A 20,538-nucleotide genomic window follows, 5' to 3' on the forward strand; every position below is an offset into this window, starting at 1 on the left:
CAGCCCTGATCCCATTCTAACTCCAGTTCTAATTCCAGCCCCAATCCCAGCCCTGATCCCAGCCCTAATTCCAGTTCTAATTCCAGCCCTGATCCCAGCCCTAATTCCAGCCCTAATTCCAGTTCTAATCCCAGCCCTGATCCCATTCTAACTCCAGTTCTAACTCCAGTTCTAATTCCAGCCCCAATCCCGGCCCTGATCCCATTCTAACTCCAGTTCTAACTCCAGTTCTAATTCCAGCCCTGATCCCGGCCCTGATCCCAGCCCCAATCCCAGCCCTAATTCCAGTTCTAACTCCAGTTCTAATTCCAATTCCAGTTCTAATTCCAGCCCCGATCCCAGCCCTGATCCCAGCCCTGATCCCAGACCTGATCCCAGCTCTAATTCCAGTTCTAATTCCAGCCCCAGTCCCGGCCCTAACTCCAGTTCTAATTCCAGCCCCGATCCCAGCCCCAATCCCAGCCCTAATTCCAGTTCTAACTCCAGTTCTAACTCCAGTTCTAACTCCAGTTCTAACTCCAGTTCTAATTCCAATTCCAGTTCTAATTCCAATTCCAGTTCTAATTCCAGCCCCGATCCCGGCCCTGATCCCAGACCTGATCCCAGCTCTAATTCCAGTTCTAATTCCAGCCCCAGTCCCGGCCCTAATTCCAGTTCTAATTCCAGCCCCGATCCCAGCCCCAATCCCAGCCCCAATCCCAGCCCTAATTCCAGTTCTAATTCCAGTTCTAACTCCAGTTCTAACTCCACTTCTAACTCCAGTTCTAACTCCACTTCTAATTCCACTTCTAACTCCAGTTCTAACTCCAGTTCTAATCCCAGCCCCAATTCCAGCTCTAATTCCAGCCCCAATTCAAACTCTGATTCCCGTTGTAATTCCAGCCCTAATTCCAGTTCTAATTCCAACCCCAATTCCAATTGTAATTCCAGCCCCAATTCCACTTCTAATTTCACTCCCAATTCCAGCCCTAATTCCAGCCCTAATTCCAGCTCTAATCCCTGCCCTAATTCCAGTTCTAATTCCAGCCCCAATTCCAGCCCCAATTCCAGTTCTAACTCCAGTTCTAATTCCAATTCTAATTCCAGCCCCGATTCCAGCCCTAATTCCAGCCATAATTCCAGTTCTAATTCCAGCCATAATTCCAGTTCTAATTCCCACCCCAATTCCAGCCCCAATTCCAGCCCAAATCCAGCCCCGATTCCAGCCCTAATTCCAGCCATAATTCCAGTTCTAATTCCCACCCCAATTCCAGCCCCAATTCCAGACCTAATTCCAGACTTAATTCCAGTTCTAATTCCAGCTCCGATTCCAGCTGTGATGGGATTTTATAGGAATTGTTTCAAAATCAAGGATGGGGATTTATTGGGATTGATGGCAGATTGACACTGGGAATTCGTAGGAATTTTAAAAATAAGGATTTGGATTTATTGGGATTGGTCCAAAATTAGCGACGGAAATTTTTGGGATTAATGGAAAGTTAAGGAGGAGGATTTATTGGGATTGATGTGAATTTGGTGATTGGGATTTTGTAGGAATTGATCCAAAATTGAGGATGGGAATTATTGGGATTGACGGAAAATTAGGGACGGGGATTTATAGGAATTGATTTCCCTGGATTCTCCCCTTTTCCCTGCATCCCTCACTTCCAGGAGCGGCTTCCCACGGGTTCCGTGGGATACTGGGCAGGAATTCTCCCCTGTGAGGATGCTGAGGCTCAGGGATGGAATTCCCAGAGAATCCAGGGCTGGAAAAATCCCTGGGAATGCTGGGATGGGATTTGATTTAGGGAGCGGGGATCCCGTTCCCGACTGGAATAGCTGGGATCCCATTCCTGACTGGGATGAGCTGGGATCTCATTCCCAACTGGAATGAGTTTGGACCCCATTCCCGGCTGGAATGAGCTGGGATCCCATTCCCAACTGGGATGAGCTGGGATCCCATTCCCGGTTGGAATGAGTTTGGATCCCATTCCCATCTGGAATGAGCTGGGATCCCATTCCTGGCTGGGATGAGTTCGGATCCCATTCCCATCTGGAATGAGTTTGGATCCCATTCCCGATTGGGATGAGCTGGGATCCCATTCCCACCTGGAATGAGCTGGGATCCCATTCCCGCCTGGAATGAGCTGGGATCCCATTCCTGGCTGGGATGAGTTCGGATCCCATTCCCATCTGGAATGAGTTTGGATCCCATTCCCGGCTGGGATGAGTTCAGATCCCATTCCCGGCTGGAATGAGCTGGGATCCCATTCCCGACTGGAATAGCTGGGATCCCATTCCTGACTGGGATGAGCTGGGATCTCATTCCCAACTGGAATGAGTTTGGATCCCATTCCCGGCTGGGATGAGTTCAGATCCCATTCCCGGCTGGGATGAGCTGGGATCCCATTCCTGACTGGAATAGCTGGGATCCCATTCCCGACTGGAATAGCTGGGATCCCATTCCCAACTGGGATGAGCTGGGATCCCATTCCCGACTGGGATGAGCTGGGATCCCATTCCCAACTGGGATGAGCTGGGATCCCATTCCCGATTGGGATGAGCTGGGATCCCATTCCTGGCTGGGATGAGTTCGGATCCCATTCCCATCTGGAATGAGTTTGGATCCCATTCCCACCTGGAATAGCTGGGATCCCATTCCCGACTGGGATGAGCTGGGATCCCATTCCTGACTGGAATAGCTGGGATCCCATTCCCAACTGGGATGAGCTGGGATCCCATTCCCGGTTGGAATGAGCTGGGATCCCATTCCCGGCTGGGATGAGCTGGGATCCCATTCCCACCTGGAATGAGTTCAGATCCCATTCCCAACTGGAATGAGCTCAGATCTCATTCCAAACTGGAATAAGTTTGGACCCCATTCCCGGCTGGAATGAGCTGGGATCCCATTCCTGACTGGAATGAGCTGGGATCCCATTCCCACCTGGAATGAGCTGGGATCCCATTCCTGGCTGGGATGAGTTCGGATCCCATTCCCACCTGGGATGAGCTGGGATCCCATTCCCGGCCATTCCCAGCAGCCTGGGCAGGGCCATTCCCAAGACCTGGGCTTTTCCCAGATTCCCCTTTTCCCAAATCCTCTCTTTCCAAAACCCCGGAGCTCTCGAGCTTTGGGAATGGTTTGGGTGGAAAACTCCGGATTTTGATGAGCCCAGAATCCTTCCCGAGGACTTTTCCGTCCCCTCCGGGTTATCCGGGATCAGCCCGGATCCCGATCCTGCCCCTCTGCCCTTGGGATGGCTCCGTTCCCAGGAGGGGCTTTGGGGAATTTGGGATTTGGGATGCGGCAGGAAAATCCCGCTGGATTTTCCCTGCTGCACCTGCAGGGAAGTCCCAAAATCCAGGGAATACGGAGAGGAGAGGGAATCCCAAAATCCAGGGAATCCAGAGAGGAGAGGGAATCCCAAAATCCAGGGGCACTGGGGGAAACTGGGATGGCCAGGGCGGCTCCCGGCGGCTCCAGGAGCACTGGAATGGGGGAACTGGGAGCACTGGGATGGGGAACTGGGAACGCCGGGATTGGGAACTGGGAGCGCTGGAATGGGGGAACTGGGAGCACTGGGATGGGGAACTGGGAACGCCGGGATTGGGAATTGGGAGCGCTGGGATGGGGAACTGGGAACGCCGGGATTGGGAACTGGGAGCACTGGGATTGGGAATTGGGAGCACTGGGATGGGGGAACTGGGAGCGCTGGAATGGGGGAACTGGGAGCACTGGAATGGGGAACTGGGAGCACTGGAATGGGGGAACTGGGAGCACTGGGATTGGGAACTGGGAGTGCCGGCACTCAGGGACTGGGATCCCCAGTATGGAGTTACTGGGAGCACTGGGAGCCGATCCCAGATCTCTGCCAGCTTTTCCAGGGCCCTTCCCGGTGCCCATTCCCGGCTCCTCTCCCGTCCCTTTTCCCTCGGCTTCAGAGAGGATTTTCTGTGGATATTCCATGGATTTTCCATGGATTTTTCCCTGGATTTTGGAGCCACCTCGGGTGGGCTCTGCTGTCCCTGGAACTCCTCGGCATTCCCGCTCATCCCGGCAGTGGGCAAACGCCGGGATAAACCCGGGAATCGCCGGGATAAACCCGGGAATCACCGGTTTTTTTGGGAAGCCTCAGCTTCCAGCGGTGCCTCCGCACGGGAGCTCCTCATTCCGGATCCCAAATCCCCAGGGCACAATTCCCTACATCCCCACGGCATCCCTGAATTCCCAGTACACAATTCCCTGCGTCCCGCTGCCCCTCGGAGTGGGCAAACACAATTCATCCCCGGGATAAATCCGAGGATCGCTGGTTTTTTGGGAATGACGGGGGCTCGTCATTCCCAGCCCGAATCCCAAATCCTGGAGACGCCATTCCCTCCATCCCAGCCCCAATCTCGGGCCCTCATTCCCCGTGGGATTCATTCCTGAATCCTGATCCCCCATCCCCTTTATCCCCGCAGCATTCCCAAATCCTGGGACGCAATTCCCCACATCTCCGCGGGATTCATTCCCGAATCCCGGGCCACCTTTCCCTCTCTCCTCTCGCCATTCCCTGTATCCCGGTCTGCATTCCCTGTGGCATTCCCTGTGGCATTCCCAGTATCCCGGAGCTCATTCCCTACATCCCAAACCCTTCAGAATTCACCATTTTGCGCTGGTTGCTGAGGCAGAAGGTGCAGATCTGCCGGGGCTGGGCGCTCCCGGCATTCCCAAATCCCCATTCCCGGTATCCCCACGACATTCCCGCTATCCGGGACCCCGTTATTCCCGGTTTTCCCGGCTCCACTCACCATTTTCCGCTGGTTGCTGAGGCAGAAGGTGCAGATCTGCCGGGGCTGGGCGCTCCCGGCATTCCCAAATCCCCATTCCCGGTATCCCCACGACATTCCCGCTATCCTGGACCCCGTTACTCCCGGTATTCCCGGTTTTCCCGGCTCCACTCACCATTTTGCGCTGGTTGCTGAGGCAGAAGGTGCAGATCTGCCGGGGCTGGGCGCTCCCGGCATTCCCAAATCCCCATTCCCGGTGTCCCCACGACATTCCCGCTATCCCGGACCCCGGTATTCCCGGTTTTCCCGGCACCACTCACCATTTTGCGCTGGTTGCTGAGGCAGAAGGTGCAGATCTGCCGGGGCTGGGCGCTCCCGGCATTCCCAAATCCCCATTCCCGCTACCCTGCTCCCCATTCCCAGTATTCTGGACCCCAGCACTCCCGGTATTCCCGGTTTTCCCGGCTCCACTCACCATTTTGCGCTGGTTGCTGAGGCAGAAGGTGCAGATCTGCCGGGGCTGGGCGCTCTCGGCCTCGCGGCCGGGCGGGGACGCGGCCCCGGCGGGGCAGAAGGCGCCGGGCGCCGCCGCCCCGTGGCACGGCTGCCCTCCGCCGCCTCCGCCGCCGCCGCCGCCGGACTCGCCGAGCAGCAGCACGTTGCCCAGGTGCGAGATGTAGCTGGAGGCGAGGCGCAGCGTCTCGATCTTGGAGAGCTTCCTGTCGGCCGGCTCGGTGGGGATCAGCGTGCGCAGCGCCGTGAACGCCGTGTTCACCGAGTTGGTGCGGTCCCGCTCGCGGGCGTTCGCCGTGTGCCGCTGCCGCGGCTCCCGGGACATCCTGCCGCGGCTCTTGCCCGTGCGCCGCTTGCCGCCCTTCATGCCGAACGCGCCGCTCTCCACGTGGAACGGCTTCTCCTCCGAGCCCGAGCTCTCGCTGTTCTCCTCGTCCTCGGACAGCGCGCTGATCTCGGGGTACAGGAAGCGCCCCGGCGCCGAGCGCAGCATGGCGAAGGACATACCGGGGAAAGCGGGAGCGCCGCCGGCGAAGCGGGAGCGCTCAGCTCCGGCCGCTCATGGCTCCCGCCGATCCGCTTTGTGCGGGGAGGCTTTTTATCCCGCTTCTCCCACGGGTTTTTGGGGCGCTTCTACCCCGCTTCTGTCCCGCTCTTATTTTAGGGTGGTTGAGGTCTAGTCCGGGTTTTATCCCGGTGGCCGCGGGGTGGGGGGGGGGGGGGGGGGTTGAGAGCGGGTTTATCCCGGGTTTGGGGGTCTTGGTCCCGGTTTGGTGGGTGGTGGTGGTGGTGGTGGTGGTGGGTGGGGGGGTTTATCCCGGTTTATTCCCGGTTTTCGGGCTCGCCGCCGCTCCCGGCGCACGTGCGCATCCTCCGGGAGCCGCGGGCTGGAATTGCGGGATTTTTATAGCGGCGGGAATGGGCGGCCCGGCCCCTCCTCCGGGCCCGGCTTCCTTGGAAAAGGAGCCTTTGGAAAGGGGAGCCCCAGGCCCGGCCTACCTGAGCTCACCCTGCGGGCCGGCTTTAACCCCTTCGCCGCATGCCCGGCCAACTCGCCGCTCCTTTCCCGCTTTTCCTTTCGCCCCCGACCCGTTTTCCCCATAAATTCCCCTGGCCCAATCCCAAAAGTCACCGGAGCTCCCGGAGTTGGGAGGGGGGGGGGGGGTGTGGGAACTGGGATCCCTCTGGAATCCCCCCCCCCACCACCACCACCACCCGGGATTCGCCGCATTCCCGGGAAACTCGCCGCTCCTTTCCCGGTTTTCCCGATAAAAACCCTTGTCCCAATCCCAAAGGTCACCGGATCTGCGGGGGAGGCTCTGGGATCCCTCTGGAATTCCGCCCCCCCCCCCACCCTCTGGGAGCGCCTGGAGCCGAGGGAATTCTCTCCCCACGGCATTCCCGGTGATTCCCGAGGATTCCCGGAGGATTTTCCATGCCGGGATGGCACCGCTGGCGTTGTCCCCGTCCCCCGTCCCCCCACCTGCCATTCCTGTGGGGATTCCGGCTGGGAATTGGGATTAATCCCGGCCCCTTCCCATTCCCGGGGCGGGAGGGAATTGGGAATTAACCCTTGAGGAGCCGCCGCTGGGATCTGCTGGAATTCCCTGCCCGGGGAGAGCCAGGAGGAATTCCAGAGGTGTCAGGTGTCATTCCCTGTCCCATTCCATGGGGCAGCTCCCGGGATGTTCCAGGGATCCTGGGGCAGCCCCGGATTCTCCGGGAACTCCATCCCAAGATCCCAGTATTCCATGGGAAGCCATTCCCTGGGTGCTGTCCCTCCAGCCTGCATCCCAAACCCCTCTCCAGCTCTCCCACAAAAACCCCTGGAAAAGGCCCTGGGATCTCCCGGGATTTCCCTGCTCCCCTCAGCTCATTCCCAGCCAGAATTCCCAGGATCCACCCCGTGGAATCCCCAGAGTATCCCGAGCCATCCCTAAACTCGGGGGCAGCCGGGAATTTCCCCCCGCTCCAGGCCGCCTTATCCCACCCCCAAACTTCAGGAATCTGGTGAGGAAAACCAGCATTTCCAGCTGGGGAAAAAAAAAAAAACGCTGGAGTGGCCGGAGTTTTCCTGCGCTTTTCCTGAGCTTCCCCCCAGCTTTTCCAGCGGCGCCTCCCAGGAGCTCCGCGCGGGAGGTTCATTCCCGGCCGGAGCGCGGCACCTTCCGTGCGCTCCCGCACTTAATCCCTGTCTCGGCAGCTTCCGAAATCCAACCTCTGTCATCCCCTTCCCGGCCCTCTGGAAGCTCCCGGGGCCATCTGCTTTCGTTTAAGCGCCGGGGAACGATCCCGCTCCGCTGCTCCGGCACCTTCCAGCCGGCAGAATTCCCGGGAAAAGGCCGGATCCCGGTGAGCCCGGCCCAGGTTGGGGTTGGGAATTGGGGGGGGGGGGGGTATCCGAACTGAGCTGGGGGTGCAGGGAGTCCCACAATCCGTGGGACTGCGGCCAGAATCTGTGGGATCGCGGCCAAAATCTGTGGAATCGCGGCCAGAATCTGTGGGATCGCGGCCAAAATCTATGGAATTGCGGCCAGAATCCGTGGGATTGCAGCCAGAATCCGTGGAATTGCAGCCAGGGATGTGGAGATGGTCCAGGGCAGAGGCTGCGGGCACAGGGAGTCCCAAAATCCGTGGAATTGCAGCCAAAAATCCATGGGATCGCAGCCAGAATCCATGGAATCACAACCAGGGACATGGAGATGATTGGGGGCACAGGGAGTCCCAAAATCCGTGGAATTGCAGCCAAAATCCATGGAATTGCAGCCAGGGGTGTGGAGATGGTCCAGGGCAGAGGCTGCGGGCACAGGGAGTCCCAAAATCCGTGGAATTGCAGCCAAAATCCATGGGATCAGAGTAAAAATCTATGAAAACACAACCAGGGACACAGACATTTGGGAATGCTGAGGGATGGGATTTGGGAATGCTGAGGGATGGGATGTAGGAATGCTGCACCTCTGCCATCCCCGTTTCCCTGTGCATGGTCTGGATATTTTCTGGGAATGATCCCTTTTCCTGCGGATATTTTCAGGGAATGTTCTCTTTTCCTGTGAATATTTTCTGGGAATGATCCCTTACCCCATGGATATTTACAGGGAAGGATTCCTTTCCCAAGGATATTTTTTGGGAATGATCCCTTTTCCTGGGGATATTTTCAGGGAATGATCCTTTTTCCTGGGGATATTTTTAGGGAAGTGTCCTTTCCCTCTGCCAGGACTGTGCAGCAGGAATGCCCAGGACCATTCCAACAAAAACTTCCCACCTGGAGCCCTCAGCAGCCCCGCTCCTGGCTCCGCTCCCGGCTCCATTCCCCATTCCCAGCCCCATTCCCCATTCCTGGCTCCATTCCCCATTCCCAGCTCCACTCCCAGCCCCATTCCCCACTCCCAGCTCCATTCCCAGCTCCATTCCCCATTCCCAGCTCTATTCCCGTTCTCCATTCCTGGCTCCATTCCCCATTCCTGTCTCCATTCCCCATTCCCAGCTCCATTCCCCATTCCCAGCTCTATTCCCATTCCCCATTCCTGGCTCCATTCCCCATTCCCAGCCCCATTCCCCATTCCTGTCTCCATTCCCCATTCCCAGCTCCATTCCCCATTCCCAGCTCCACTCCCAGCCCCATTCCCCATTCCCAGCTCCATTCCCCATTCCCAGCTCCATTCCCCATTCCCAGCCCCATTCCCCATTCCCCATTCCCAGCTCCATTCCTGGCTCCATTCCCCATTCCCAGCCCCATTCCCCATTCCCCATTCCCAGCTCCATTCCCAGCTCCATTCCCCATTCCCAGCTCCATTCCCCATTCCCAGCCCCATTCCCCATTCCCCATTCCCAGCTCCATTCCTGGCTCCATTCCCCATTCCCAGCCCCATTCCCCATTCCTGTCTCCATTCCCCATTCCTGGCTCCATTCCCCATTCCCAGCTCCATTCCCCATTCCTAGTTCCATTCCCACCTCCATTTCCCATTCCCAGCTCCATTCCCAGCTCCATTCCCCATTCCCAGCCCAATTCCTCATTCCCAGCTCCATTCCCCATTCCCTTCCCCAATCCCAGCTCCATTCCTCATTCCCAGCTCCATTCCTGGCTCCATTCCCAGCCCCATTCCTCATTCCCAGCTCCATTCCCAGCTCCATTCCCCATTCCCAGCTCCATTCCCCAATCCCAGCTCCATTCCCCATTCCCAGCTCCATTCCTGGCTCCATTCCCAGCTCCATTCCCAGCTCCATTCCAAAAACCAGCAATCCCAAGGGACAGAATTCCCATGCCTTATCCCTTATCCCAAGTCCCCTCTCCTGCTCTCCAGAGCCCCTTTAGCCTCTGGAAATGGCTCCAAGAATTCCCTGGAATTCCCTCACCCCTTTCTTCCAAGGATTCCATAGAATTCCCTCACCCCTTTCCTTCAAGGATTCCCTAGAATTCCCTCATCCTTTCCTCCAAGGATTCCCTGGAATTCCCTCACCTCTTTCCTCCAAGGATTCCCTGGAATTCCCTCACGCTGTTCTCCAAGGATTCCCTGGAATTCCCTCACACTGTTCTCCAAGGATTCCCTAGAATTCCCTAACCCCTTTCCTCCAAGGATTCCCTGGAATTCCCTCACCCCTTTCTTCCAAGGATTCCATAGAATTCCCTCACCCCTTTCCTTCAAGGTTTCCCTGGAATTCCCTCACGCTGTTCTCCAAGGTTTCCCTGGAATTCCCTCACGCTGTTCTCCAAGGATTCCCTGGAATTCCCTCACCCCTTTCCTCCAAGGTTTCCCTGGAATTCCCTCACGCTGTTCTCCAAGGATTCCCTGGAATTCCCTCACGCTGTTCTCCAAGGATTCCCTGGAATTCCCCGGCCTCCCCTCACCCTTTTCCCGGTGTTTTTCCCAGGACATCCGGAACACGGTGGGGAACATTCCCATGGAATGGTACCAGGATTTTCCGCACATCGGGTACGACCTGGACGGGAAGAAGATCTACAAACCCCTGCGGAGCAAGGACGAGCTGGACCTGTTCCTGGAGAAGATGGAAAACCCGGAATACTGGTGAGGAATTCCCTGGAAGGGCCTGGAAAACCTTGGGATAATGGGAGGTGTCCCACGGGATGGGGATGAGCCTTAAAATCCCAAAGCATTCCGTGATTCCGTGGATGTGCTCCGCACCTGGAATTTGTGTGGGCTTGGAATTGCCCAGAATTCCGGGAATTCAGGAATTCCTGAGGTTTCCCGGGGTGATTCCGGATATGTGGATTTGGGATCAGGCACGGAGCCTCCCTCCCTCCCATCCATCCTCAGCTGCATCCTGGGAATCCCTCCACATCCCAGGAATCCCTCTGCTTCCTGGGAAATTCCCTCTGCATCCCGAGAATCCATGTACATCCTGGGATTCCCATTCCTGTCCTGATCCTGGAAATCCCTGGAATCCTGTCCCATATCCTGGGAATCCCTCCCCATGCCCTCCCCATTCCCTCCCCATCCCGGGAATCCCTGTGTCCGTGCCTGTCCTCATCCAGGGAATCCCTGTCCACGCTGGGAATCCTGTCCCATATCCCAGAATTCCTGTCCCATGTCCCAGAATCCCCGTGTCCATCCATGTTTCCCACACCCCTGTGTCCATCCCTGTGTCCATCTGTGTGTCCCACATCCCTGTGTCCATATCCCAGTGTCCGTATCCCGGTGTCCGTATCCAGGTGTCCATATCCCAGTGTCCGTATCCCAGTGTCCATATCCCAGTGTCCGTATCCTGGTGTCCATATCCCGGTGTCCATATCCCGGTGTCCCATATCCCTGTGTCCATATCCCAGTGTCCGTATCCCGGTGTCCATACCCTGATGTCCATCCTGGTGTCCCCTATCCGAGTGTCCCACATCCCTGTGTCCACATCCCCGTGTCCGTATCCTGGTGTCCACATCCCTGTGTCCACATCCCTGTGTCCATATCCCCGTGTCCCCCATCCTGGTGTCCCCTATTTCCCAGTGTCCATATCCTGGTGTCCATATCCCAGTGTCCACATCCCTGTGTCCATATCCCAGTGTCCACATCCCAGTGTCCACATCCCTGTGTCCATATCCCAGTGTCCGTATCCCGGTGTCCACATCCCTGTGTCCACATCCCTGTGTCCCCCATCCTGGTGTCCCTATCCCGGTGTCCATATCCTGGTGTCCATATCCGAGTGTCCATATCCTGGTGTCCATCCTGGTGTCCCCCATCCGAGTGTCCACATCCCCGTGTCCCCCATATCCCGGTGTCCCCCCCCATCCCGGTGTCCCCCACATCCTGGTGGCCCCCGTATCCCGGTGTCCCAATCCCATCCCGGTGTCCCAGTCCCATCCCGGTGTGCGCCGCCCCCCCGTGCCGGTGTCCCGGTGTGGATGTGGCGGCGTGTCCCCCGCATCCCGGTGTCCCTCCCCCGTGTCCCGGTGTCCCAATCCCATCCCGGTGTGCGCCGCCCCCCCGTGCCGGCGTCCCGGTGTGGATGTGGCGGCGTGTCCCCCATATCCCGGTGTGCGTCCCCCATATCCCGGTGTCCCTCCCCCATATCCCGGTGTCCCCCCCATCCCGGTGTCCCCCACATCCCGGTGTCCCTCCCCCATATCCCGGTGTCCCAATCCCATCCCGGTGTCCCTCCCCCATATCCCAGTGTCCCCCACATCCCGGTGTGCGCCGCCCCCGCGCCGGTGTCCCGGTGTGGATGTGGCGGCGTGTCCCCCCCATCCCGGTGTCCCTCCCCCACATCCCGGTGTCCCTCCCCCATATCCCGGTGTCCCTCCCCCATATCCCGGTGTCCCATCCCATATCCCGGTGTCCCTCCCCCGTATCCCGGTGTCCCAATCCCATCCCGGTGTCCCTCCCCCATATCCCGGTGTCCCAATCCCATCCCGGTGTCCCATCCCATATCCCGGTGTCCCTCCCCCATATCCCGGTGTCCCAGTCCCATCCCGGTGTGCGTCCCCCATATCCCGGTGTCCCCCATATCCCGGTGTCCCTCCCCCGTATCCCGGTGTCCCTCCCCCATATCCCGGTGTCCCTGCCCCGTATCCCGGTGTCCCAGTCCCATCCCGGTGTGCGTCGCCCCCCCGTGCCGGCGTCCCGGTGTGGATGTGGCAGCGTGTCCCCCGCATCCCGGTGTCCCAGTCCCATCCCGGTGTCCCTCCCCCATATCCCGGTGTCCCTCCCCCATATCCCGGTGTCCCAGTCCCATCCCGGTGTCCCTCCCCCATATCCCGGTGTCCCTCCCCCATATCCCGGTGTCCCAATCCCATCCCGGTGTCCCTCCCCCATATCCCGGTGTCCCAATCCCATCCCGGTGTCCCAGTCCCATCCCGGTGTCCCTCCCCCATATCCCGGTGTCCCTGCCCCGTATCCCGGTGTCCCAGTCCCATCCCGGTGTCCGCCGCCCCCCCGTGCCGGCGTCCCGGTGTGGATGTGGCGGCGTGTCCCCCATATCCCGGTGTGCGTCCCCCATATCCCGGTGTCCCTCCCCCGTATCCCGGTGTCCCTCCCCCATATCCCGGTGTGCGTCCCCCATATCCCGGTGTCCCTCCCCCATATCCCGGTGTCCCTCCCCCGTATCCCGGTGTCCCTCCCCCGTATCCCGGTGTCCCTGCCCCGTATCCCGGTGTCCCAGTCCCATCCCGGTGTGCACCGCCCCCGTGCCGGTGTCCCGGTGTGGATGTGGCGGCGTGTCCCCCATATCCCGCTGTGCGTCCCCCATATCCCGGTGTGCCTCCCCCATATCCCGGTGTCCCTCCCCCGTATCCCGGTGTCCCTGCCCCGTATCCCGGTGTCCCAGTCCCATCCCGGTGTGCGCCGCCCCCGTGCCGGTGTCCCGGTGTGGATGTGGCGGCGTGTCCCCCATATCCCGGTGTCCCTCCCCCATATCCCGGTGTCCCCCATATCCCGGTGTCCCAATCCCATCCCGGTGTCCCTCCCACCCCAGTGTCCCTCCCCCATATCCCGGTGTCCCAGTCCCATCCCGGTGTCCCTCCCCCATATCCCAGTGTCCCCCACATCCCGGTGTGCGCCGCCCCCGCGCCGGTGTCCCGGTGTGGATGTGGCGGCGTGTCCCCCGCATCCCGGTGTCCCTCCCCCACATCCCGGTGTCCCTCCCCCATATCCCGGTGTCCCTCCCCCGTATCCCGGTGTCCCTGCCCCGTATCCCGGTGTCCCTCCCCCGTATCCCGGTGTCCCAATCCCATCCCGGTGTCCCTCCCCCATATCCCGGTGTCCCCCCCATCCCGGTGTCCCCCACATCCCGGTGTCCCTCCCCCATATCCCGGTGTCCCTCCCCCATATCCTGGTGTCCCATCCCATATCCCGGTGTCCCTCCCCCGTATCCCGGTGTCCCAATCCCATCCCGGTGTCCCTCCCCCATATCCCGGTGTCCCAATCCCATCCCGGTGTCCCATCCCATATCCCGGTGTCCCTCCCCCATATCCCGGTGTCCCAGTCCCATCCCGGTGTGCGTCCCCCATATCCCGGTGTCCCCCATATCCCGGTGTCCCTCCCCCGTATCCCGGTGTCCCTGCCCCGTATCCCCGTGTCCCAGTCCCATCCTGGTGTGTGCCGCCTCCGTGCCGGTGTCCCGGTGTGGATGTGGCGGCGTGTCCCACATATCCCGGTGTCCCTCCCCCGTATTCCGGTGTCCCTCCCCCATATCCCGGTGTCCCTGCCCCGTGTCCCGGTGTCCCAGTCCCATCCCGGTGTGCGTCGCCCCCCCGTGCCGGCGTCCCGGTGTGGATGTGGCAGCGTGTCCCCCGCATCCCGGTGTGCGTCCCCCATATCCCGGTGTCCCTCCCCCATATCCCGGTGTCCCAGTCCCATCCCGGTGTCCCTCCCCCATATCCCGGTGTCCCTCCCCCATATCCCGGTGTCCCAATCCCATCCCGGTGTCCCTCCCCCATATCCCGGTGTCCCAATCCCATCCCGGTGTCCCAGTCCCATCCCGGTGTCCCTCCCCCACATCCCGGTGTCCCAATCCCATCCCAGTGTCCCAGTCCCATCCCGGTGTCCGCCGCCCCCCCGTGCCGGCGTCCCGGTGTGGATGTGGCGGCGTGTCCCCCATATCCCGGTGTGCGTCCCCCATATCCCGGTGTCCCTCCCCCGTATCCCGGTGTCCCTCCCCCATATCCCGGTGTGCGTCCCCCATATCCCGGTGTCCCTCCCCCATATCCCGGTGTCCCAATCCCATCCCGGTGTCCCAATCCCATCCCGGTGTCCCAATCCCATCCCGGTGTGCGCCGCCCCCGTGCCGGTGTCCCGGTGTGGATGTGGCGGCGTGTCCCCCATATCCCGGTGTCCCTCCCCCATATCCCGGTGTCCCAGTCCCATCCCGGTGTGCGTCCCCCATATCCCGGTGTCCCTCCCCCGTATCCCGGTGTCCCTCCCCCATATCCCGGTGTCCCAATCCCATCCCGGTGTGCGCCGCCCCCGTGCCGGTGTCCCGGTGTGGATGTGGCAGCGTGTCCCCCATATCCCGGTGTCCCTCCCCCATATCCCGGTGTCCCTCCCCCATATCCCGGTGTCCCTCCCCCGTATCCTGGTGTCCCAATCCCATCCCGGTGTCCCAATCCCATCCCAGTGTCCCCCATATCCCAGTGTCCCCCATATCCCGGTGTCCCTCCCCCATATCCCGGTGTCCCAATCCCATCCCGGTGTGTGCCGCCCCCGTGCCGGTGTCCCGGTGTGGATGTGGCGGCGTGTCCCCCATATCCCGCTGTGCGTCCCCCATATCCCGGTGTCCCTCCCCCATATCCCGGTGTCCCTGCCCCGTATCCCGGTGTCCCAGTCCCATCCCGGTGTGCGCCGCCCCCCCGTGCCGGCGTCCCGGTGTGGATGTGGCGGCGCCGCCGGCAGGCGCACGGTGCAGGACCGGCAGACGGGGGCGGAGGTGCCGCTGTCGGAGGAGCAGCTGGAGCTGATCCGGCGCCTGCAGCGCGGCCACTTCGGGGACGTCAACTTCGACCCCTACGAGGTCAGCCCCACCTCCCGGCGGGAGCGTGGGACGGGAATGGGATGGAATTCCCAGCAGGAATGCTGCAAGGGGAGGCCCCAGGGATGGAATTCCCAACGGGAATGGGGCGTAATTCCCACCGGACATGCCCATGGGGAGGCCCCAGGGATGGAATTCCCAACGGGAACGCCCCTAGAGAGGCCCCAGGGATGGAATTCCCAACGGGAATAGGGCAGAATTCCCACGAGACATGCCCATGGAGAGGCCCCAGGGATGGAATTCCCAACGGGAATAGGGCGGAATTCCCACCGGACATGCCCATGGGGAGGCCCCAGGGATGGAGTTCCCAATGGGAGCGCCCCAGGGGAGGCCCCAGGGATGGAATTCCCAACGGGAATGTCAGACAGGAGACCCCAGGGATGGAATTCCTGCTGGGAATAGGGTGGAATTCCCACCGGACATGCCCATGGGGAGGTCCCAGGGATGGAATTCCCAATGGGAATGTGGGACAGGAAACCCCAAGGGATGGAATTCCCAACGGGAACAGGGAGGAATTCCCACCGGACATGCCCATGGGGAAGCCCCAGGGATGGAATTCCCAACGGGAGCGCCCCAGGGGAGGCCCCAGGGATGGAATTCCTGCTGGGAATGTTGGACAGGAGACCCCAGGGATGGAATTCCTGCTGGGAATAGGGCGGAATTCCCACCGGGAATGCCCATGGGGAGGCCCCAGGGATGGAATTCCCAAAGGAGCGCCCCAGGGGAGGCCCCAGGGATGGAATTCCCAACGGGAATGCCCCTAGAGAGGCCCCAGGGATGGAATTCCCAATGGGAATAGGGCGGAATTCCCACCGGACATGCCCATGGGGAGGCCCCAGGGATGGAATTCCCAATGGGAATGTGGGACAGGAAACCCCAAGGGATGGAATTCCCAACGGGAACAGGGAGGAATTCCCACCGGACATGCCCATGGGGAAGCCCCAGGGATGGAATTCCCAACGGGAGTGCCCCGGGGGAGGCCAAAGGGATGGAATTCCCATTGGGAATGTGGGACGGGAGGCCTCAGGGATGGAATTCCCATTGGGAATGCGGGAGGGGAGGCTCTGGGGACAGAATTCCCACCAGGAATGAGGAAAGGGGAGGTCCTGGGGGCAGAATTCCCATCGGGAATGTGGGAGGCGAGGCCCCAGGGATGGAATTCCCATTGGGAATGCGGGCTGGGGGGCTGAGCGTTCCCGGTTTTCCAGCCGGCCGTGGATTTCTTCAGCCACGAGGTGCGGATCCACCCGGTGACCAACCGGCCCGCGGACAAACGGAGCTTCATCCCTTCCCTGGTGGAGAAGGAGAAGGTGGGAGAGGCCGGAATTCCGGGGGGAGATCCGGGTGGGAAAGCTGAGGAGGGTGGGAAGATCCCGGCGGGATGGGAAGGATGGAAAGGTCCTGGTGGGATCAGGAGATTGGGAAGATCCTGGTGGGATGAGGAGTTTGGAAAGATCCTGGTGGGATCAGGAGTTTGGAAAGATCCAGATGGAATCAGGAGATTGGAAAGATCCTGGTGGGATCAGGAGGGTGGAAAAGCTGAAGAGGGTGGAAAGATTCCAGTGGGACGAGGGGATTGGAAAGATCCCAGTGGGATGAGGAGACTGGAAAAACTGAGGAGGGCAGGAAGATCCCAGTGGGATGAGGAGATTGGAAATATCCTGGTGGGATGAAGAGGATGGAAAGATCCTGGTGGGATGAGGAGGATCTGTGAAAAGCTGAGGAGGGTGGAAAAGCTCTGGTGGGATGAGGAGGATGGAAAGATCCTGGTGGGATGAGGAGGATGGGAAGCTCAGGAGGATGGAAAGATCCCAATGGATTGATCCCAGATGGGATCAGGAGATTGGGAAGATCCAGGTGTGATCAGGAGTTTGGAAAGATCCAGATGGAATCAGGAGATTGGAAAGATCCTGGTGGGATCAGGAGGATCCATGGAAAGCTGAGGAGGGTGGAAAAGCTCCGGTGGGATGAGGAGATCTTGGAAAGATCCAGATGGGATCAGGAGATTGGGAAGATCCAGGTGGGATCAGGAGGATCCATGGAAAGCTGAGGAGGGTGGAAAAGCACCGGTGGGATGAGGAGGATGGAAAGATCCTGGTGGGATCAGGAGATTGGAAAGATCCAGATGGGATCAGGAGGATCCATGGAAAGCTGAGGAGGGTGGAAAAGCTCTGGTGGGATGAGGAGGATGGAAAGATCCTGGTGGGATCAGGAGGATCCATGGAAAGCTGAGGAGGGTGGAAAAGCTCCAGTGGGATGAGGAGATCTTGGAAAGATCCAGATGGGATCAGGAGATTGGGAAGATGCTGGTGGGATCAGGAGATTGGAAAGATCCAGATGGGATCAGGAGATTGGAAAGATCCTGGTGGGATCAGGAGATTGGAAAGATCCAGGTGGGATCAGGAGGATCCATGGAAAGCTGAGGAGGGTGGAAAAGCTCCGGTGGGATGAGGAGATCTTGGAAAGATCCAGATGGGATCAGGAGATTGGGAAGATCCAGGTGGGATCAGGAGGATCCATGGAAAGCTGAGGAGGGTGGAAAAGCACCGGTGGGATGAGGAGGATGGAAAGATCCAGATGGGATCAGGAGATTGGGAAGATCCAGATGGGATCAGGAGGATCCATGGAAAGCTGAGGGTGGAAAAGCTCTGGTGGGATGAGGAGGATGGAAAGATCCTGGTGGGATGAGGAGATTGGGAAGATCCAGGTGGGGTCAGGAGGATCCATGGAAAGCTGAGGAGGGTGGAAAAGCTCCGGTGGGATGAGGAGGATGGAAAGATCCTGGTGGGATCAGGAGGATCCATGGAAAGATGAGGAGGGTGGAAAAGCTCCGGTGGGATGAGGAGATCTTGGAAAGATCCAGATGGGATCAGGAGATTGGGAAGATGCTGGTGGGATCAGGAGATTGGAAAGATCCAGATGGGATCAGGAGATTGGAAAGATCCCGGTGTGATCAGGAGATTGGAAAGATCCAGGTGGGATCAGGAGGATCCATGGAAAGCTGAGGAGGTTGGAAAAGCTCCGCTGGGATGAGGAGGATGATGGAAAACTCTCCTCGCGGCCCCTCCCCAAATCCCGGGAATGCTCCGCAGGTCTCCAAGCTGGTCCACGCCATCAAGATGGGCTGGATCCAGCCCCGGAAGCCCAAGGAAAACGTTCCCACGTTTTACGACCTGTGGGCTCAGGAGGATCCCAACTCCGTGCTGGGCCGGCACAAGATGCACGTCCCCGCTCCCAAAATCCCGCTGCCGGGCCACGCCGAGTCCTACAACCCCCCCCCCGGAATTCCTGCTCAGCCCCGAGGAGGTGGGAACGCCGGGAATTCCAGGAGGTCCCACGGGGCTGCTCCGTGGAGGGGATTTGGGGGGGATCACGTTGAGTCTGGAAGGGCTTTTCCAGGGAATCTGTGGGATGTTTCATCCCGGCGGTTGGTGGGGGATGAGTTCCGGGAATTGTCGCTGCCCACGGAATGGGATCAGCTCCCGATTCCCACCCGGAGCATTCCAGGATCCCGTGGAATGAAGGGAGATTTGGGGTTGCTCCCCAGGGATTGGGGTGTCCCTGGATAACTGGGAGAGGCCCTGGAGTGGGATTTGAATCCGGAGGGGATGGATGGGGGGGGGAGAACGGGCAGGGAAATCCCGGTGGGAAAAGCTCCAGCGGGATCAGGGTGGAAAAGGTGAGGAGGGCGGAAATGTCCCCGTGGGATGGGGAGGGTGGGAAAGCTCCATTGGGATGAGGATGGAAAGATCCCGATGGGATGAGGAGGCTGGAAAATCCTGGCCAAGGAGCTGCTGATGGGAGTGATCCCAACCCAGGGCTCTTCCCGAGCCCAGGACTTCCCATCCCATTCCCATTCCCATTCCCATCCTCATCCTCATCCCAGCCCCATCATTCCCATTCTGTTCCCATTTCCATTTTCCCAGTCCCATCCCCAATCCCATTCACATTTTTCCCATTTCCAATCCCATTCCCAATCCCATCCTCATTCCCAATCCCATTCCCATTTCCCATTCCCATTTCCCATTCCCAATCCCATCCTCATTCCCATTTCCCATTCCCATTTTTCCCATCCCCAATCCCATTCCCATTCCCACTGCCATTCCCATTGCCATCCCCATTCCCATTCCCCATCCCATCCTCATTCCCCATCCCATCCTCATTCCCAATCCCATTCCCATTCTCAATCCTATCCTCATTCCCATCCCATTCCATTCCATTCCCATTCCCAGTTGGATCCATCCTTTTCCCAATCCCATTCCCATTATCCCATTCCCATTTTTCCCATTCCCAATCCCATTCCCATCCCCATTCCCATTTTTCCCATTCCCAATCCCATTCCCATCCCCATTCCCGTTCCCATTCCCATCCACATTCCCATTCCCAATCCTACCCTCATTCCCAATCCCACTCCCATTCCCATTTTTCCCAATCCCATTCCCAATCCCATTCCCATTTTTCCCATTCCCAATCCCATTCCCATCCCCATTCCCGTTCCCATTCCCATCCACATTCCCATTCCCAATCCTACCCTCATTCCCAATCCCACTCCCATTCCCATTTTTCCCAATCCCATTCCCATCCCCATTCCCATCCCCATTCCCATTTTTCCCATCCCCATTCCCGTTCCCATTCCCATCCACATTCCCCTTCCCAATCCTACCCTCATTCCCAATCCCATTCCCATTCCATTCCCATTCCCAGTTGGATCCATTCCCATTCCCACTCCCATCCCCATTCCCGTTTTTCCCATCCCCATTATCCCCATTATTATCCCATCCCCACGGTTCCCACTCCCGGAATTCCCGCAGAAGCTGGCCTGGGAGCAGCAGGAGCCGGCCGAGCGGCGCCTGAACTTCATCCCGCAGAAATTCCGGAGCCTGCGCGCCGTTCCCGCCTATTCCCCGCTTCATCCACGAGCGCTTCGAGCGCTGCCTCGACCTCTACCTGTGCCCCCGGCAGCGCAAGATGCGGGTGGGCATCCCAAATCCCGGGGGAAAAAAAAAATCGGGAATGCGGGGCCGGGAACGCCGGCCCGGCGTTCCCGCCCGTGCCGGGAATTCCCAGCCGGAGCTGGGAATGGCTTCCCGGGAAGCTCCGGAGGGTCGGGAGCAGCTGGGATTTGTGTGGTGTCCATCCCGCAGGTCAACGTGGATCCCGAGGATCTCATTCCCAAACTTCCCCGGCCGAGGGATCTGCAGCCCTTCCCCACCACCCAGGCCCTGGTGAGGGATTTTCGGGAATGTTCCCCTGGAATTTGGTGGAATTCTGGGATTTCGGGCCTCGGGAAGCAGGAACTGAGGACGA

The 20,538-nt window shown here is 59.5% G+C and overlaps 2 protein-coding genes across 2 annotated transcripts in view; one reads left to right on the plus strand and one right to left on the minus strand.

Moving 5' to 3' along the window:
* The window catches only part of BOP1 (BOP1 ribosomal biogenesis factor), a 127,325-nt gene that overhangs the window by 86,651 nt on the left and 20,136 nt on the right, over window positions 1-20,538 (plus strand). The window contains 8 exon segments of the mRNA XM_053983782.1: window positions 10,132-10,286; window positions 15,096-15,213; window positions 16,440-16,541; window positions 18,324-18,503; window positions 18,505-18,537; window positions 20,043-20,135; window positions 20,137-20,205; window positions 20,376-20,456. Of these exon segments, the coding sequence (XP_053839757.1) occupies window positions 10,132-10,286; window positions 15,096-15,213; window positions 16,440-16,541; window positions 18,324-18,503; window positions 18,505-18,537; window positions 20,043-20,135; window positions 20,137-20,205; window positions 20,376-20,456 (831 nt within the window).
* On the minus strand, window positions 4,887-5,767 carry SCX (scleraxis bHLH transcription factor). Its single transcript, XM_053985394.1, has 2 exons — window positions 5,225-5,767; window positions 4,887-4,940 (listed from the first exon to the last, which is right to left on the minus strand). The coding sequence occupies exons 1-2, from the start codon at window positions 5,765-5,767 to the stop codon at window positions 4,887-4,889; spliced, it is 597 nt and encodes a 198-aa protein (XP_053841369.1).

The sequence above is a fragment of the Vidua macroura genome, chromosome 1 (genome assembly GCF_024509145.1).
Source record: "Vidua macroura isolate BioBank_ID:100142 chromosome 1, ASM2450914v1, whole genome shotgun sequence".
NCBI classification, from domain to species: domain Eukaryota; kingdom Metazoa; phylum Chordata; class Aves; order Passeriformes; family Viduidae; genus Vidua; species Vidua macroura.

What these genes read in the sequence shown, in the direction of transcription:
- SCX (XM_053985394.1), bottom strand. Translation starts at nt 5,767, where the DNA reads ATGTCCTTCGCCATGCTGCGCTCGGCGCCGGGGCGCTTCCTGTACCCC. An exon ending in TCAGCAACCAGCGCAAAATG is followed by an intron (nt 4,941 to 5,224) that starts GTGAGTGGAGCC and finishes CTTCTGCCTCAG; the next exon opens with CAACCAGCGCAAAATGGTGA.